Source organism: Lissotriton vulgaris, chromosome 9 (genome assembly GCF_964263255.1).
Source record: "Lissotriton vulgaris chromosome 9, aLisVul1.2, whole genome shotgun sequence".
In the NCBI taxonomy this organism is placed as follows: Eukaryota; Metazoa; Chordata; class Amphibia; order Caudata; family Salamandridae; genus Lissotriton; species Lissotriton vulgaris.
The window spans coordinates 640,404,249-640,420,704 of NC_141697.1; the positions used below are offsets into that span (position 1 = coordinate 640,404,249).

Here is a 16,456-nt window from a genome sequence, read left to right on the forward strand (position 1 = left end):
TACTAAAAATCAAGTGCCCACTCCTCTGCTGTTCCATCCTCCAAAGGGAGCACATGTTTCAAACATAATATAATGATACATCAGTCACCCCATTAGTATTTGATACATATTCCATAAGGGATAGTTACTTAAGTTGCGAACAGCAGGCAGGCCGACCAAAAGCAAGAAGGATAATATATTTTTCTAAATAAGAAAGACCCTAATGCGGGTTGGGGAGATTCTGAACGGCCAACATTTGTATTGATCGTTCTCGACGACCTCTACTTTTCTATTGGGATCTATCAAGCTTCGGGATTGGAAAAAACAAATCATACATTTATTCCATATCGTTTGGAGTTATAGCTATATCAAGCAATTGTGTGAGTAGTTGTGTTAAACATCATATCTAACGGAGTAAACTGTTGAGAAAGTGACTCCAGACTATAACAAAGAATGTCCATCCAGTTAAGTTTGTAAGTACAGCGTTCACTTTCTGCAGTAACCAGCATTTCTTTAAACCAGTCTGAATGTAAATGTATTTTAAAATGTTTAATATGTATGGAATGTATGTCTTTTTATGATTTTATTTAAAATCGAATAAAGTATTTTGACTGACTGACGGACAGTCTGAATGTGTTGGATCTGAGTTTCCCAAAGTCTCAGAATGCAACGTTATGCAAAACCCAATGCTGTAGTAAACCAGCTCATCCTATGAGTTCCCACACCAGGCAATAAGCATAAACCGCTCAATTATCAAGGAGAGCTTGATCTGGAAATGAAACCCTCTAGACTATCTTGTCATGGACCATATCTAGGACCAGTAACAGATCGATGCATGGTATTGGCAAAGCAAATTACCTATATTGCACTCTATCAGGTGACATCTCCAACAACAGCAATTGGTGCTAAGATTGGAAGACTTGTCTATATAGTGTCCAGTGCCATTTATGTAACATCATAAAATATCTGTATTTTAATTGCGCCTCTCTGAGTCCTTTATTATGAAAAGTTGTAAGGGCAGAACAATTGTTAGTAGTCAATTGTACTGAAAGTTTTTCTTGCCAACACGACCTGAGTACAGCCACGGTAGTTGTTGAGACAGTTGTCCCCATATTCATAAATATATGCAAAGGGGAGAAGATTTGCAAAGAGAATGTTGCTGAGTCTCACATTTATTTTATACCGTGTGGGAATTTTTTGTATTTCCACGATTAAGAGTTGTTTAGGCTATATTCAAAATTTATTTTCCGGAAGGATATCAAATTGTCAACCGTCCAAAGGTCCCTGATAATGGTCATTCCTCTTCTCCACCGATACTCTAACTTAATGATGAACCTCCATCAACATCTTTTCTTTATTCCATATAAGCACTTTGCAATATGATTGTATGCCTTTAGCTGTTTGTAGGCAGTGCACTAGGCCTTTTTTGTAGCATGATTGATGGGCCTGTATCCATCATAAGGTTCTGTGTACCTACTATACACAAACGACAGCAGTTTTCTCTCAGTGCAAACTTATCCAGGGTTATAGACCCATCAGTATCGGCCTCAAGAGAAATGATGATTTGTGGGAATTAGACCCAATTGGGGGGGCACCGAGCAGAGATGGGCTCCAATCGTGATGCTTGGGGTCATTTGCTTTTAGTGTCCTGAATTCTATCCTAGTATGGCTTTTCAAACTGGGACAAGAACAACCATTTTGGTACTTGACTCTCAAGGTAGGCTCAAAAGCCCAAGGTTTCTCATGAAGGTAGTGCAGAGGGCAAGAGTTGAGATCTCAACAGTCAGTGAACAGACACACTAAGACATTTACAAAAACCCATGGACTGGTATCAGCACATAATCAAGCAATTGACTGAAGGGGGACTTGCAAAAATAAGCCAGTGACTCAATGGGGCTATTCCAAAGCCCATCTCTGCAAATTATATAATGAACGTTGTGTGTGGTGTTGACATGACCTCTGCCAGGCAGCTAAATATATCGTTAGCATACATAACAAGTTGTTTCTTATTTCTTTTTATAACTTGTTTTCTAGTTATTTTCAGATAAGAGAACAGAGAAATATATGTTTGTTGAGGCAACTTTTCCAAATGAGCTCGGCTCCCGGTCCACCCTCATAATGTAGAAAACGTCATTTCACATCCGTATAGTAACAGGACCAGGGTAATCTCTGCACGGCACAACTCCTATAAAGGATTCATTTCTCAGCTACTTCACTGAAAATAAATATATATTTGGATGCGTGAGAGTTTCTTTTCAGGGTTATCATAAGGCATTTCTTTATGATGACTCGGGCAGAGTTGTGATTTCTGGTCGGACCATCGCTAAGTAATATTTGTATAAGCTTTACCTTATGCCTACTTGACTGTGGAAAACGTACTACACTACCACAAGTTGCTCCACCCACTACAGTCCTGCGTCTAGGGTGCCTGAGGAGGTGTCATGCCTTTTGGTTCCGAGAGGCAGTGGTTCCCGGCAGGGGTGCATACATGAGTGTTAGAACACCCCAGGGAGAAACACAACCCCCTCCCACAAGATTAGGATTGGAGCTGTGCTTCTGTACAGCAATATAAACTTAAACATGCCTATTTCAAAGTGGAATACTCAACTAAAACCGGTTCTATTCATATAAGGCTAAAAAGGAATGATTCTGAGTAAAATAAAGTGCCACTATAATGCTGCAAATGTTTCATTTTTGTGCCGCTAAATTTCAATTTTGTTGCCTCTTAAATTCGCAAATCCTTGCCGCAATATCCTGGAGGTCTGCCTATCTGTACCTATTGCTAGGTTTAACAATGTGCACTGTAAAAATTGACGATATCATCTGCTTAATTTTGGATTTTTTATGGTGGCACTACCCTTAGACCCTGCCCCCCACATCCCATCCCTTCCCACTCTCCCACCTTCCCACCTCCCTGTTTCTCCCCCTTCTGATACAGATAATTGTTATTGTGTTGTACTTTTTATAAGTTAAATGGCATCCTCAGATTCCTTAAAACTATCAGCAAATGAATTGTATGTGAGGAGTAATCCGTGCTGATAGCTTCACTCTTTCTCAACTTCGCTTGTGCAGTAAGGGAACCCACTAAATTGTTATCCATGCAGATATTGAGAAATAACATGAATAGGAGGACTGCATTCGACACAGTCCCAATTCTAAAATTTTCGTGAAAAGGGTTGTCCTTTACGGATTTGAAAATAGAGGTGGTGAAATATGCTTTTAATTTGCAATATTATTGCTTACGATACCTTTCTCTTTCAGAAACATGCAGCGAGGTTGTCCAACTTACGACATTTATGGTGATCAGCATTGGCGAAATAGTCGTTGGTAAGAAATAAAATAAGCTGAATGTGGCATATTCTTTACCTCCCGTTCTGATCCACTTCTCTCTTAAGTTTACTTTTTCATCATTCCTTTCCTGACTCATTCCATTTGGGGCTGCTGGGCTAGCTTTCAGTACGTGGGGTCCGGTTGAAAGAGGGTGCTCTCAGGTTCCTAGCGGGTGCCTGGGGTCGTGGGCGGTGTGCCATACCTCCACCACCCCCCTCCCGTGACCCATGGTACAATGAACGATTGTACAGTTTAATAAACTCGGTTCCTCTCTATTCTTGAGGGAATCTGTACTCCTAGTGTTTTTTAATATTTTTGACACTAGCAACCCCTGGTCTGGGTGCGCCTTAGCACGCCCATAAGGCCGGGGTTCACCACTACACCTTAGTCTTGATGAAAGCCTGATTAACGATCACACATAGGCAGAAACATGTTGACCACACCCCCAGGGATAAAACTGAACTTTTAATTTAGTTCTTTATCCCACACAATAGATATTTTATCCATGTCAGATTGGCAAAACTAATAAATCATTTTTTTTAACACAATCTAGATATTTTTAAACTCACAATTCACACTTCACTGAACACTCATTACCAGCTCCACAGTAAACTGGCATCGCAGCACATTTGGGTGGCATTCGGGCACTCCTGGTGGGGCCCAATGAGGAAGCATGTCACCAACTAGGTTGTGAGTGAGGGCTTTTCTAGAAACCTAATGGATCTTTCTCCACAGTAGATTTTCACTGTGACTTTCAATCATGCTTGCTCTTCTCTTACTTTGAGGGTACACTCCTCTGTTGATTTCATGATATAATTCAAGGGGAGTAGGAGTGTTCCTGAGTTGTTTTACCTTCCTCTCTTGTTGATTCCTATATAGCTTTCAGTACTCCTTGTTTCTCCATTCAGAACAACCCCTCTCTCCCCTGCTTTTCCTTCAAATATCTCCTATCCTCATTTTTTTCACATTTCATCTTTTGTGCACAACACCCATTGTTTCTATCTTCTAGGATTATTGCTCTGCCTCTCTTCTCGTGAACATGTTCTCTATTTTAATGTCACAGTTAATTGAGTATTTCAATAAAACAGTCATTATAGATCAGCTAAAGCAAGAAGAAAAGACTTCACCAGTCTCATTCTCGTGTAAAAGGTTTGCTAATGCAAGAGAAGAAACTTCTCCAGAATCCCTTTGGTGCAATCTCAGGGGGGCACGCATCACAAGCTGGCATTGATGATTGGTGATTAATTGTTCACTGTTAACATATGCGATATGCAGGTTTGAGTTTGTTGCATTCCGGAAAAGCTGGATTTGCTCCCCATGCTACTGTAAATGAGTACCATAAATTCTGTGCCATAACACTCCCTATTTCTGATTGTCACTTCTGCCTGCAGGTTCCTAACCTATTTAATAGGCCCAGGCTCGACAGTATCTGAAAGATTGCCATACCGCCTTGGCACCAGTAGGGGAGTACTGACTCCTTATAAAGCATCACATCAATGTCACTGGCACCATAAAGCGCAACATACAATAGTTCTTATTTTCCTATGATTTTTGATGCGGGTCCAGAGCTCCCATCTCTTTAGAGATTTCCCAAGAGGCTCTCCTCACAGAATTGTTGCTAAAAACACTGCGAGTTTAGAGAATATGTCAAGCCCTAAGAGATCAAGTTTTAAACTTCTTTTTTTTTAACCTTCGACAAGCAAATGTCTATAACTGATCCTCACGAGGAGTGTGTCTGATGATTGGCACCAGGCATGATGCCCACTCTTGCTCACAGTGGCACAGTATGATGCTCAAGGCCACAAAAGAACAAGAAGCCAAGTTGTTTATGACCAAGGCCCAGGATGATCTGCAATCCTGTTGTCACTTTTGTTCCAGGACTTGGTCCCGCTCCAGGTCTCTCTCTTCACTGTCCTTCAAGTTGTACTGGGAGAAAAGATGACAAAAGAAAAAGAAGCACTCAGGTCCCCAAAACACAATTGATCCCTAGGTAAGCCACTACATTCACATCCTCAGGAGGCCCATATATCAGAGCAACAATTGGTGGTTGTTCCTCCTCCACAGAATACCCCACCATCTCTGTCGGCCCAGCATCCAGCTCCTCTGGGTCTGCATCCATTTTCCACTGCCTCAATGCCGGTTTACCCCGAGTTTCTGGTGTTGATCCCACTTCTTTTCTGCAGACTATCTGGGACATATTTCAACAACATATAGATAGCACTGGCGCAAGTCATGCGAGAGTGGCTCCCAGGGCACTGGTCGTTAACTACTGAAATCTTCAGCTAAAGTTAGTCAATAAAGTTTTATTCAACAACAGTTTCAGTGATTATCACTGAAACTGTTGTTGAATAAAACTTTATTGACTAACTTTAGCTGAAGATTCCAGCAGTTAACGACCAGTGCCCTGGGAGCCACTCTCGCATGACTTGCGCCAGTGCTATCTATATGTTTTAGTATTACTCCAGAGCGGGGAGTAATCCCAGGAGCACGGTATCCAATAGAAGCTTGGATTTAACCAGCAGTGCACAGTCTATAACCCACAGTTGTTACATATTTCAACAAGCAACAATTCCCCTCTGGGGCAACTTCTGGCCTGAAAATACCATGTTGAGCTGCTCTTCACTTACACCCTGCTGGTGTATCTACCCAGGCCCAGACCTTCCACTAAGGCAGATTGTGCTGACATCATCCTAGCTTCTGAACTCTCACCGACGATTCTGTGGTCACCACTAGAGCCAACTCTGTTTGCTTCATTGGCGCTGCCTCTTCCACTAAATTTGGTACCTGATCCTCCAGCTGTCCCAGTGAAAACTCATTCATTATCCCAGGCGGGGCTCTCAAAGACTATTTGAAGATAGCTTTTAGACTGGCTCAAAATTCCTACAGGCCTATATCCAGAGGAAGAGGGATATCTTTGGCACTGATTCGGATCCTGTCCCTGTGGGAGATGTCATGCATCTTTTCCATCCCACCGCCCAAACCTTGTATGCAGCATATCTATTGCTGCTTCAGAACGCTAGTGGATTGTAAAAGTCCTTCTAGAGTTATTTCTGCAATCTGTGGAATCTTAATCAAATATACTGACCAAAGTCCTCCAATAAGCAACTGTTTCAGCAGACCCACTCCTGCCTTCCATTGAGGTTTTCTTGAACCCTATTAGAGAGGCATGGTCAAAACAAACATCAACTCCTGCCATTAACAGGGCTTGAGCTCAGGGATACTGGCCTACTGAAGAGGATCAGTCATTCCTATCTCTTCATACCTTGTGGGTAATGGAGGCCCAGGTGTCACCTAGTTTACAGGTTCACCTGCACAATAATTTCTCAGAAGTTTTTAAGAATAGCCAGGACTCCTGGTGACACATAATAAAAGCTGGTCTTGAAAAAGCAGACTTGGTCACCAGAGCCATGTTCAGACAGCATCAGACAATGCAGATCCTACAACAGCTAAATCCTCTGATCAGGCAATACAGGTGCAATGGAAAAGGTTAAGGCCATCAGCGAGAGCATCTTTCGTAAACCACCACCCCCACGACCACTATACAGCACCAACCACCTGCTATCCTGGAGCAGCGTCAACGACGACACTAGCAAGATCATGAACACCATTCACTCCGGATCACCATTGGACCCATGCCCACACCACATCTTCAACAAAACCAGCACAGCCATCGCACCCCATCTCCAGAGAGTAATCAACATCTCCTTTGAGACAGCAACCTTCCCAGAGAGCTGGAAGCATGCCCACATCAATGCCCTACTCAAGAAACCCAAGGCGGACTCCAAAGACCTCAAGAACGTCCGACCCATCTCCCTGCTTCCGTTCCCAGCGAAGGTCAACGAAAAAATCGTCAACAAACAACTAACCCGCTACCTCGAGGAGAACAACATCTTGGACACATCCCAGTCCGGTTTCCGCAGCAACGACAGCACCGAGACCGCCCTCATCGCCGCCACCGATGACATCAGGAGCCTACTTGACAATGGAGAAACAGCGGCCCTCATCCTCCTGGACCAGTCAGCCGCCTTCGACACAGTCTGCCACAGCACACTACGAATACGCCTACACGACGCCGGGATCCAAGGGAAGGCCCTGGACTGGACCACATCATTCCTCTCCGGCAGAACCCTGAGCATCTGCCTCCCTCTTCGGCTCCAAAGCCACCGAGATCATCTGCGGTGTACCCCAGGGCTCTTCCCTCAGCCTGACGCTGTTCAACAACTACATGGCACCCCTCGCCCACGTCACCCGACATCACGACCTCAACATCATCTACGCCAACACCACCCAGCTGATCATCTCCCACACCAAAGACATCGCCAAAACCAACCTCCACGAAGGAATAAAGGACGTCTCCAAATGGATGAAGAACAGCTGACTGAAGCTGAACTCAGACAAGACGGAGGTCCTCACCCTTGGCCCCACCCCCTCAGCCTGTGAAGACTCCTGGTGGGCGACATCACTGGGAACGGCACCAACACCCACCGACCACGCACGCAACCTAGGAGTCATCCTCGACGCCACCCTCTCCATGACCAAGCAGGTCAACGCCGTCTCCTCATCCTGCTTCAACCCCCTCTGTATGCTCCGCAGGATCTTCAGGTGGATCTCCACCGAAACAAGAAAAGCAGTCACCCAGGCCCTCGTCACCAGCAGGCTGGACTACGGAAACGCCCTCTACGCAGGAACGTCGGCCAAGCTCCTGAGACGGCTGCAACGCATCCAGAATGCCTCGGCAAGCCTGATCCTCGACATCCCCCGCCGCAGCCACATCACCTCCCACCTGAGAGATCTACACTGGCTCCCCGTCAACAAGAGGGTCACCTTCAAGCTCCTCCTCCACGCACACAAGGCCCTCCACAACACCGGCCCAGCATACCTCAACAGACGTCTCAGCTTCTACACCCCCACCCGCCAGCTCCGCTCCGCAGGCCTCGCCCTCGCCACAGTCCCTCGCATCCGAAGAACGACCTGCGGCGGCAGATCCTTCTTCCACCGCGCCGTCAAGACCTGGAACACCCTCCCCACTTAACTACGGCAGACCCAAGACCTACTGGCCTTTAGAAGACTCCTCAAGACCTGGCTCTTTGATCAATAGCTGCACCCGTTCCACCCCTCCCCCCCCCCCCCCCCCCCCAGCACCTTGAGACACTTATGGGTATGTAGTGCGCTTTATAAATGACTTGATTGATTGATTGATTGATTGATTGATTGATTGATTGGATAATTCTTTGCATTAAGATCGGTTATGCCAAAAGCTAAGCAAGAACCACCAAAAGGTCTACGGCTTCTACCTCTGCCCTGGCCAGAGATTTACTTTTTGCTTACATCTGTTGAAAAGAGACATGGGCTTCTTTTCACACCTTCACAAAGCATTATTGCCAGAATTCATTGTTTAGAAGGGATGTCCATTTCGTATGTTCAGTGCTGAAAGGTTTCTTGGTTTCACCGATCCTTCAGACCCTTCGTCTAGGGGAAGTACTGCTTTTGAATCTGTTCAACAGGTGAGGAGCCAGCAGATAAGTGTCCATCAGAAGAAGCAGTTTCTTAACTTCAGTAACAATCATTGTGGTGGATATTCTGCAGATTACTCACCAACCTTACCCTCCTCGTTTTGAAAGATGATCAAATATAGCTGTAAATACTAACAAATACAATAAGTTGGCAGGTTACATATCTCTGTACTGTGTTCAGATAATGTTAACGCTTTTCCAAACCTGGAAAATTACAGAAGAAAGGAAAAGAGAACTGGTGTTGGTGTGCCCCGATGGACGCTTTAAAAATAAATATATAACATTATTTACAATACTATTAACATTAAAAATATTTGTAGTAACTTTTTCCAAGTTTAATACACTTTTTTACTTTCCCCTATACTTTATGCCCCGATACATCCTAGGTAAAAATAAATATGCAACTTTGAGTCAGTTAATAAAATATTTTATGTTACGTATTACTGTAAATTATTTTATATATTTATTTCAAAGGTAAAACATTTTTTTTTAATGCTTTGATGAGGCCAACTCCCCTGCCTAGCTCTTTAAATAGAATAGAGCTACTGCGCTCTTCCTTAGTCCTTCCACACCTACAAAGCAGCTTCTTAAATAATTTCGTCCCATTTGCAGCATCGCTAAGGGCTTTGCAGGCCCACCACCTCAACAATAGGCATCCTAGTTCTTTCGGTTCAGGGTACGGGATAAGGCATACAATGTCCAGGTCAACAGGGACAACAAACTTCTTAGTCCCCAGCTCCTCCGGCAACAGCCTGTAAGACATTTTAGTCTGTACTTAACAGCACACCCACACGACCACCCAGTCGGAAGCAGGATCACAAATTTTTTCCATGGGTAGCAAGCCATAACCTCTGACAGGTGGGTCCTGCTCATAGTCCAACGGAGCTACACCCTATTATTACTTTACGCCCGCATCCTATTCCACCCATATCAGATCAGTTTTCAGAGGAAGGTTTGTCCATTTTGCAGCAGGACGTCGCTCTCATTTGGAGAAAAGAGCCATAGAGAACGTCCCAGCGCCAGAGATTGTAACTGGATGTTAGCCCAGTTATTTCCTACTTTTGAAAAAGTGTGGCATCCTCCGCTTTATTTTAGGTTTTCGACCCCTCTACTTCTTCCTGTCGAAGGACACATTCAAGATGCTTACCCTGGCCCAAGTGATAGCTGCCCTGGATCTAGGAGACTAGATGGTGGATTTGAACCTGCAGGATGCCTATGTGCATATTCTCATCTGCAGGCCCACATGCGCAACCGGCTGTTCAAGGTGAGCCATGAACATTTGCAGTTTGTCGTGCACCCTTTTGGCCTCACCAGTGCCCCCAGATGTTCTGGAAGGTGATGACGTCTATGAGGTCAGAGATACCAGTCTTCCCCTTCCTCATCAACTTGCTGTTGAAGGCAGGCTCGCCACAGCTAGTCACGGAAAACCTCTACAAAAATTCGAATTTCCTAACATTATTGAGGTTCACTATCAACATTCCAGAGTCACACCTTACTCGTCATAGGCTTCCTTTCATTGTAGCCCTCTTCGATATGGTACACTTTTGGGACTTCCCCCTGGAACAAGTCCAGGACATTCGGGCTATGATTGCAGTGGTTCGGTCCCAGTCCTTTGTCTCAGTGAGGATGACTCCGAGGCTTCTTGGCCTATAGGCCTCCTGCATCGTGTGGTCAATAACCAGGTGGCACATGCAGGCTTGCAGTGGGGTCGGAAATCTCAGTGGGCCAAGTAACAGGGAACCTGTCAGATTCCATCCAGGTTTCAGATAAAACTGCAAAAACTCTGCAGGGGTGTCTGCTGAACTTTAATTGGACCTGCGGCAGACCCCTCTCTCTACCCCATGCAGAATTAACAGTGATGACAGATGCATTACTGCTGGACTGGAGATGTTATCGGAGAGAGTTGGAGATCAGTCGACTATGTCTACAGTGGGGACCTGTCTCCATATCAACCTGATGTAGTTGCAGGCATTTTGCTTGGTGTTAAAAGCCTCCCTGCCATTAATCAAGGTGAGGATGGTACATGTCCTCATAGACAATGCCAACAATATGTGGTATTGTAACCAGCAGGGGAGTGGGTTCCGGTGCTTTGTTGCAGTGGGCCCTACAACTCTTGACTTGGTGAATCGTCAGGGCATTTGTCTTATTGTAAACCACCTAGCTGGATATATATATATATTTTAAACTTTCTTTATTGATTTTCAATCAAACAATACAATGGAAGTATTTGTGCATAAACAGCCGGCACATTACCAGTATAGTAAGCTCTCAGAGTTCCATGTCTATTGGTCCACAATAGTGTAATACAGTAAGACACAATACGGTATCCATTCATAAACCTGTGCATAATTGACATTACATTAGAGCATTACATATAACATCGGATATCAGGCAGTGCTAGTCATTTGTTTCACATTCTTAGCTTAATTTGGGTCTTTCGTCGTTACAATTGTTTCTAAACGCACATGTGTCATGGCATGTCAGAGCGTTCTAGAATGAAATATATGTATTTAGGGTTAGCATAACCCTTTATTCATAAGAAAGTTACATACAGGGCAGTGGTTCATTCCCTCGTGTCACCCTAGGGTGCAGACGCCTCAGTTTCAGCAGCTTGGTTCCCGCACGGGTGCTCCAAAAGGTAGCACGTCAGTGGCCCCCAAATATCTCTAGGCCTAGAGGTCCTGGGTAACACTGCTGCTTAAGTAGTGAGTTGTTTCTGACAAAATATTAAGTCATTAAGCCAAACCTTGAATTTGGGCGCCCTCCCTCTGCCCCAGCGACACTCCACCGCCTCTTGGCCATTAGCAGTGCGAGAGCTACATACTTGCAGTGTGCTGCCTGTATTGGCTTAACGTAGCCCAGCAGGGCCAGCAACGGTGTACGCTCAATTTGGGTGCCTGTCATCAGTTCCAAGGCTGCGAAGACTTGATTCCAGTAGTCATGCACTCCTGGACACTCCCAGGCCAGGTGCAGAAAGTCTGCTCCCGATGCCTGGCATCTGTCACATCTGTCGGAATCTCGTAAATTGTATCTGTGCATCTTGGCTGGAGTGTAGTATAACCGGTGGAGGAATTTGTAGTGTGTTATACGTAGTCTGCTGCTGGCTGAAACCTGTTCAGTCTGCAAACAGCAATATTCCCATTGCTCATCCGTCAATACAAAGCCTATCTCTGTACTCCAGCATGTGCGTGATAGTGTAGTTGGTTCCACCCTTTGTGTGTGTACTGTGTGGTATATCACGGAAACGAGGCGGCCTGCTGTCATACTTTTTAGTATCAACTGTAATGGAGTAAGCACTGGGGGTTCAGCTGGAAACTTCAGGGTTAGAGAGCGGACACCTTGTCTGAGTCGTATATATAAAAAAAGACATCCAGTGGAGTTTGTGGAAGTCCCTGAAATATATGCTCGGCCGTTCGGAATTGGCCATTGTGGTATAGGTCCCCCCATTTGATGTGAGTTTGTTTCATGAATTTATGTAATGCTGTCTCCTGGAGGAGGGGCATTTTGGGATGATACGTGAGGGGCAGCAGTGAGGAATAAAACAGGGGGGCTCCAGCATGCGACCTGCTGTGATGGTACATGTGACAGTGGTTGGTGTCTTTTTCCTTGCGCTAGGGGTGTCATATAATGCAACGTCAATGGGAATGGGGTCCGCAAGCCAGTGCTCTTCCGCCACTTGCGGCATATATCATGGCTGATGCACCCAGTGGTATGCGTAGTGGGCCTGTGCACTTATATAGTACAATTCAAAGTATGGTATGTCAAACCCTCCTTGTGAATGTGGTCTGGTGAGTATATTCCACTGTAGTCTTGGAAATATCCCCCTGGGTGGAATGGAATGTTTAAAAAGAGGTAGAGTAGTTGGGGGAGTCTCACCATTTTAATTAGGGACACCCTCCACGCCATTGAGAGGGGTAGAGTAATCCAACGGGTAACGTAGTCTGTTATGCGATTCAGAGTTGTGCCATAGTTAAGGCGCATCAGTTCGTCTATCCCTAGTAATACGAATGCCCAAGTAACGCAGATCTTCATCGCACCACTTTAAGGGGTAATCCAGAGAGAAGCTGGTCGTCGCATTCATTAGGGGAAAGACACAGGACTTTCCCCAGTTAATTTGAATCCCAAGAGTTTCCCAAAGACAATGAATTCTCTGAGGACCGGATTTAAATCCTTTTGTGGATCGCGAATATATAAAGTGATATCAGCGGAATATAGCGATATAAGTATCTGCCTCATATTGCAACGTAGGGCTTTATCATTATGATGTTGACTCAGTTTTGCCGCCAGTGGTTCAGTCGCAAGTGCGAAGAGTAAGGGGGATAGGGGGCACCCCTGCTGGGTGCCTCTGTGGATCGGAAAAGCCTGGGATATGCGTCCGTTTATTAGAACCGTAGCAATTGGTAATTGGTATAATAGCCGGATCCAGGAGAGAAAGATGGGTGGGAAGCACATTCGTAGCATCACCCCGAAGATATAGTCCCACCCAACTGAATCAAAAACCTTAGTGGCATCTAAAAAAACGCCGCCAAGTGCAGCTCAGGGGATACGTTATTTAAAATGGTAAAGAGGGTCCTTAAATTGTGAGAGGTGGCTCTCCTGGGTACAAAACCTGATTGGTCCGGGAGAATCAGATTTTCCATTAGTAGGCTGAGACGTTTTGCTATTAGTTTGGCTAGTATTTTTGCATCACAATTAAGGAGGGACAGTAGTCTATAGGAATCCCACTGACCGGGTGACTTCCCGGGTTTTAGAAGGGAGATGATGAGTGCCTCCCTCATGGATGGCACGAGGCATCCAGTTTCCAGTGAATCCTCGTACACCTCGCATAGTATAGGGGCCTTCTGGTTTATACATTTTGTAGAACTCTATAGGAATGCCGTCCATTCCAGTAGCCTTCCCAGATTGCATGTGCATGATGGCCTCCCTAACCTCATCCAGTTCGAAAGGGGCGTATAAGAACTCCCTCTGCACATCACTCAGCCATCCCAAAGCCACATCTCCCAAATATTTCTCCAGATCCTAACCATCTTTTCTGTTCGTGGTGTAGAGTTGGGCATAATGACTTGTAAATGCATTAAGTCTCGGTAGACCATATCGCCCGGCCCATCAAGCTTTAGTACATAGTTGGAATAGCGTGGTTTTCTAATTGTGTCTGCCAATTCCTTGCCTGGACGTTCTCCCTCCCCATAGCGGCAGGCCACCCAGTATTTACCCCTGAATTGTTTCTCTCTCTTTGCTGTGTCCATATAATCTGTGAGTGCCTCTCTTAATTTAAGCTGAGTGGGACCGTCTGGTTCTGTGGCCAATTTTGCTTCTAGCGTTTTAAGCTCTATTTCAAGTTTGCGCAGTGTGTTAGTGATGTCTTCAAGAACACCGGAACCTTTTGATATGCAGAACCCCGGAGTGTGACTTTGAATGCCTCCCAAATTATCTCCACACCATCTACTGAGTCTTTATTTCGTATAAAAAAATACCATACTTCTTCCTCCAACTCTGCCTGAAAGACTGTGTCTAGTAGGATAGGAGCATGCAATCGCCAGCTGTTGCTTGGAGGGCCATAATCTGATGAGTATAGTGTGAGTTTAACCGGGGCGTGGTCCGAGTAGGTCCTGGCCAAGTGTTGCACCTTAACTATAGCTGGGCCCAGCCCTCGAGACAAAAACCAGTAATCCAATCGTGCCCAGGATGCTGCTTGTGCGGTGTAATGTGTGCCCTCCAACTTGTGGGGATATGTATGCCCAAAAGGCGTCTATCAGGTGATTAGTGGTTAGCGTATCCTGAAGAACGGTACGTGCTTTAGTGTAGTGATGGGGAGTTGGGTGGAACCTGTCCATAGCTGGGTTACATGTGACATTGAAGTCTCCTCCCCAAATTATATGGTTTGAGCCTATGTATAAAATCTTAGCCCAAAGCGAGGTGTAAAATTCTTCAGCATCGACGTTTGGCCCGTAGCAGCAGGCCAAAGTGACTGACTCAGATCCTAGTCTCCCCCAGGCCAGACAATACCTTCCTTGCGTTTTCCAGGCACCTCCAGCTAAGCTCAAAGGGGTTTGTTTTGTTATGAGTATGACCGTGCCTCTTGCATAGGATGAGTAAGAGGAAAAAATTCTATGTTCAGCCCATCGGCATGCAAAATTATTGGCATTCTGGGGGTTAAAATGTGTTTCCTGTAAAATAGCTATGTGTACTTGGTGCCTGTCTAACTAAGCTAATATATGTCGCTTTTTTCGTGTGTCTCCTAACCCCCTGCTGTTCCACGTAATAATATTTAGTTTCTCTGGAGCGCTTTCAGCCGTGGAGCTTTGTTTCCTGATAGCGGGCCTTGTGCCTTTAGGGTGTATTCTAACTCATGGATGTGTGCATGACACATTTCTATACTGCGGGCCAATTGCATATTAAGTGCCAGTAAACTCAACCCCCTACTCCCCACCCCCATCAACTGGTGCATCCCAATCATGCCAGCCTCATCTCCCCCTCTCCCACTTTCCCAACCAACTTAAGAACATGCTGCTTCAAACTGCAGTGGTATCTGAGAAGGGAAACACCCGAGAGGGAGAAACCCCTAGGTGTATGCACGCAATCCCTCGCCTTTAGTGTGCCGAGTCGTTGGTAGGGTCTGTCTCGGTTAGGCCTGAGGGTGCTAATGCCCGCCGACAATGGTACAAAGTTATAACGGAAACCTTATCAACTACCAGTCTACAATAGGGCACTTATCTGGTCTGTCATGCTAGCTATGTTCTAGAAGTCTCTGTTGCAGGTCAGAGCATGTTCTGGATTGTCTCGCTTCTTTCTCTGCAGCATAAACTTGTTTATGTAGTGTTCGTTCATCTTACTACGATCTCTGCAACAAAGAATGATGGCCTATCATCTGTAGTTTTTTCCACTTCTGGTGCATTATTCCGTTTGAGCCGCTTTAAGAATTCATCCACCTGGTGGGACTTGGAGAAAAAGAACTGCTTCTGTCAGGCGCTGACTTGGGACAATTAGTATATAGAGCGCCTACCTGAACACTAACCTAGACGCTATGGACTACATCTCCCAGAAAGCCTGAAGGGGAGGAGCGTCATTTATTTGACCCGGCAATGCGTGGGCTGAGGTGCGCGTAATCTGCCGTTGTACCTGTTCTTCTGCATCGAGCCTCACGCGAGTTGCGTGGAGGCTCTCTCCCGTCTTGTTTTCCCGGTGTACTGCGGTGGTTCGTCTGACCTTCTCGCACGCTGAAGGAAGCGCTGTTTCTCCCTCGAGGATCAGGACCTTCGGGCGCTGCGGGGAGCACTGCGCAAACACACACTCTCTCGGGAAGGAAGGAGTCCTCTCTTTCCTTTTCACGCCGTGGATGTGAACATTCTTGGGGGGTGTTGAATTCTTCGCGCTGAGGTAAGCGCTCTTCAATTCTCCGGAGTAGCCTTACAAATCGGAATTCTTAAGGAAGTGCTATTCTGTTCCTAATCTAATTGACTATTATTGTTTCCATTACTTCGCGCTGATGTATGCGCTTTGTTTTCTGGAATTCTATTGTTTCTTCAAAAGACTATCCTTCTAACATTGGGGAGAGACTGTTTGGATACTTGCACTGAAGGAACGTTGTTTTGCTTCTACGTCCCGTGCTAAAGGAAGTGCCAGATTGTTTTGAT

At 45.4% G+C, this 16,456-nt stretch overlaps 1 protein-coding gene across 1 annotated transcript in view; it reads left to right on the top strand.

Annotated features, from left to right (window-relative positions):
* The first annotated feature begins 3,246 nt into the window (after positions 1-3,246).
* The window catches only part of LOC147692019 (uncharacterized), a 413,918-nt gene continuing 400,708 nt past the window's right edge, over positions 3,247-16,456 (top strand). The window contains exon 1 of the mRNA XM_086939491.1: positions 3,247-3,306. Within this exon, the coding sequence (XP_086795617.1) occupies positions 3,276-3,306 (31 nt within the window). The 5' untranslated portion in view covers positions 3,247-3,275. The remainder of the gene's footprint in view (positions 3,307-16,456) is intronic.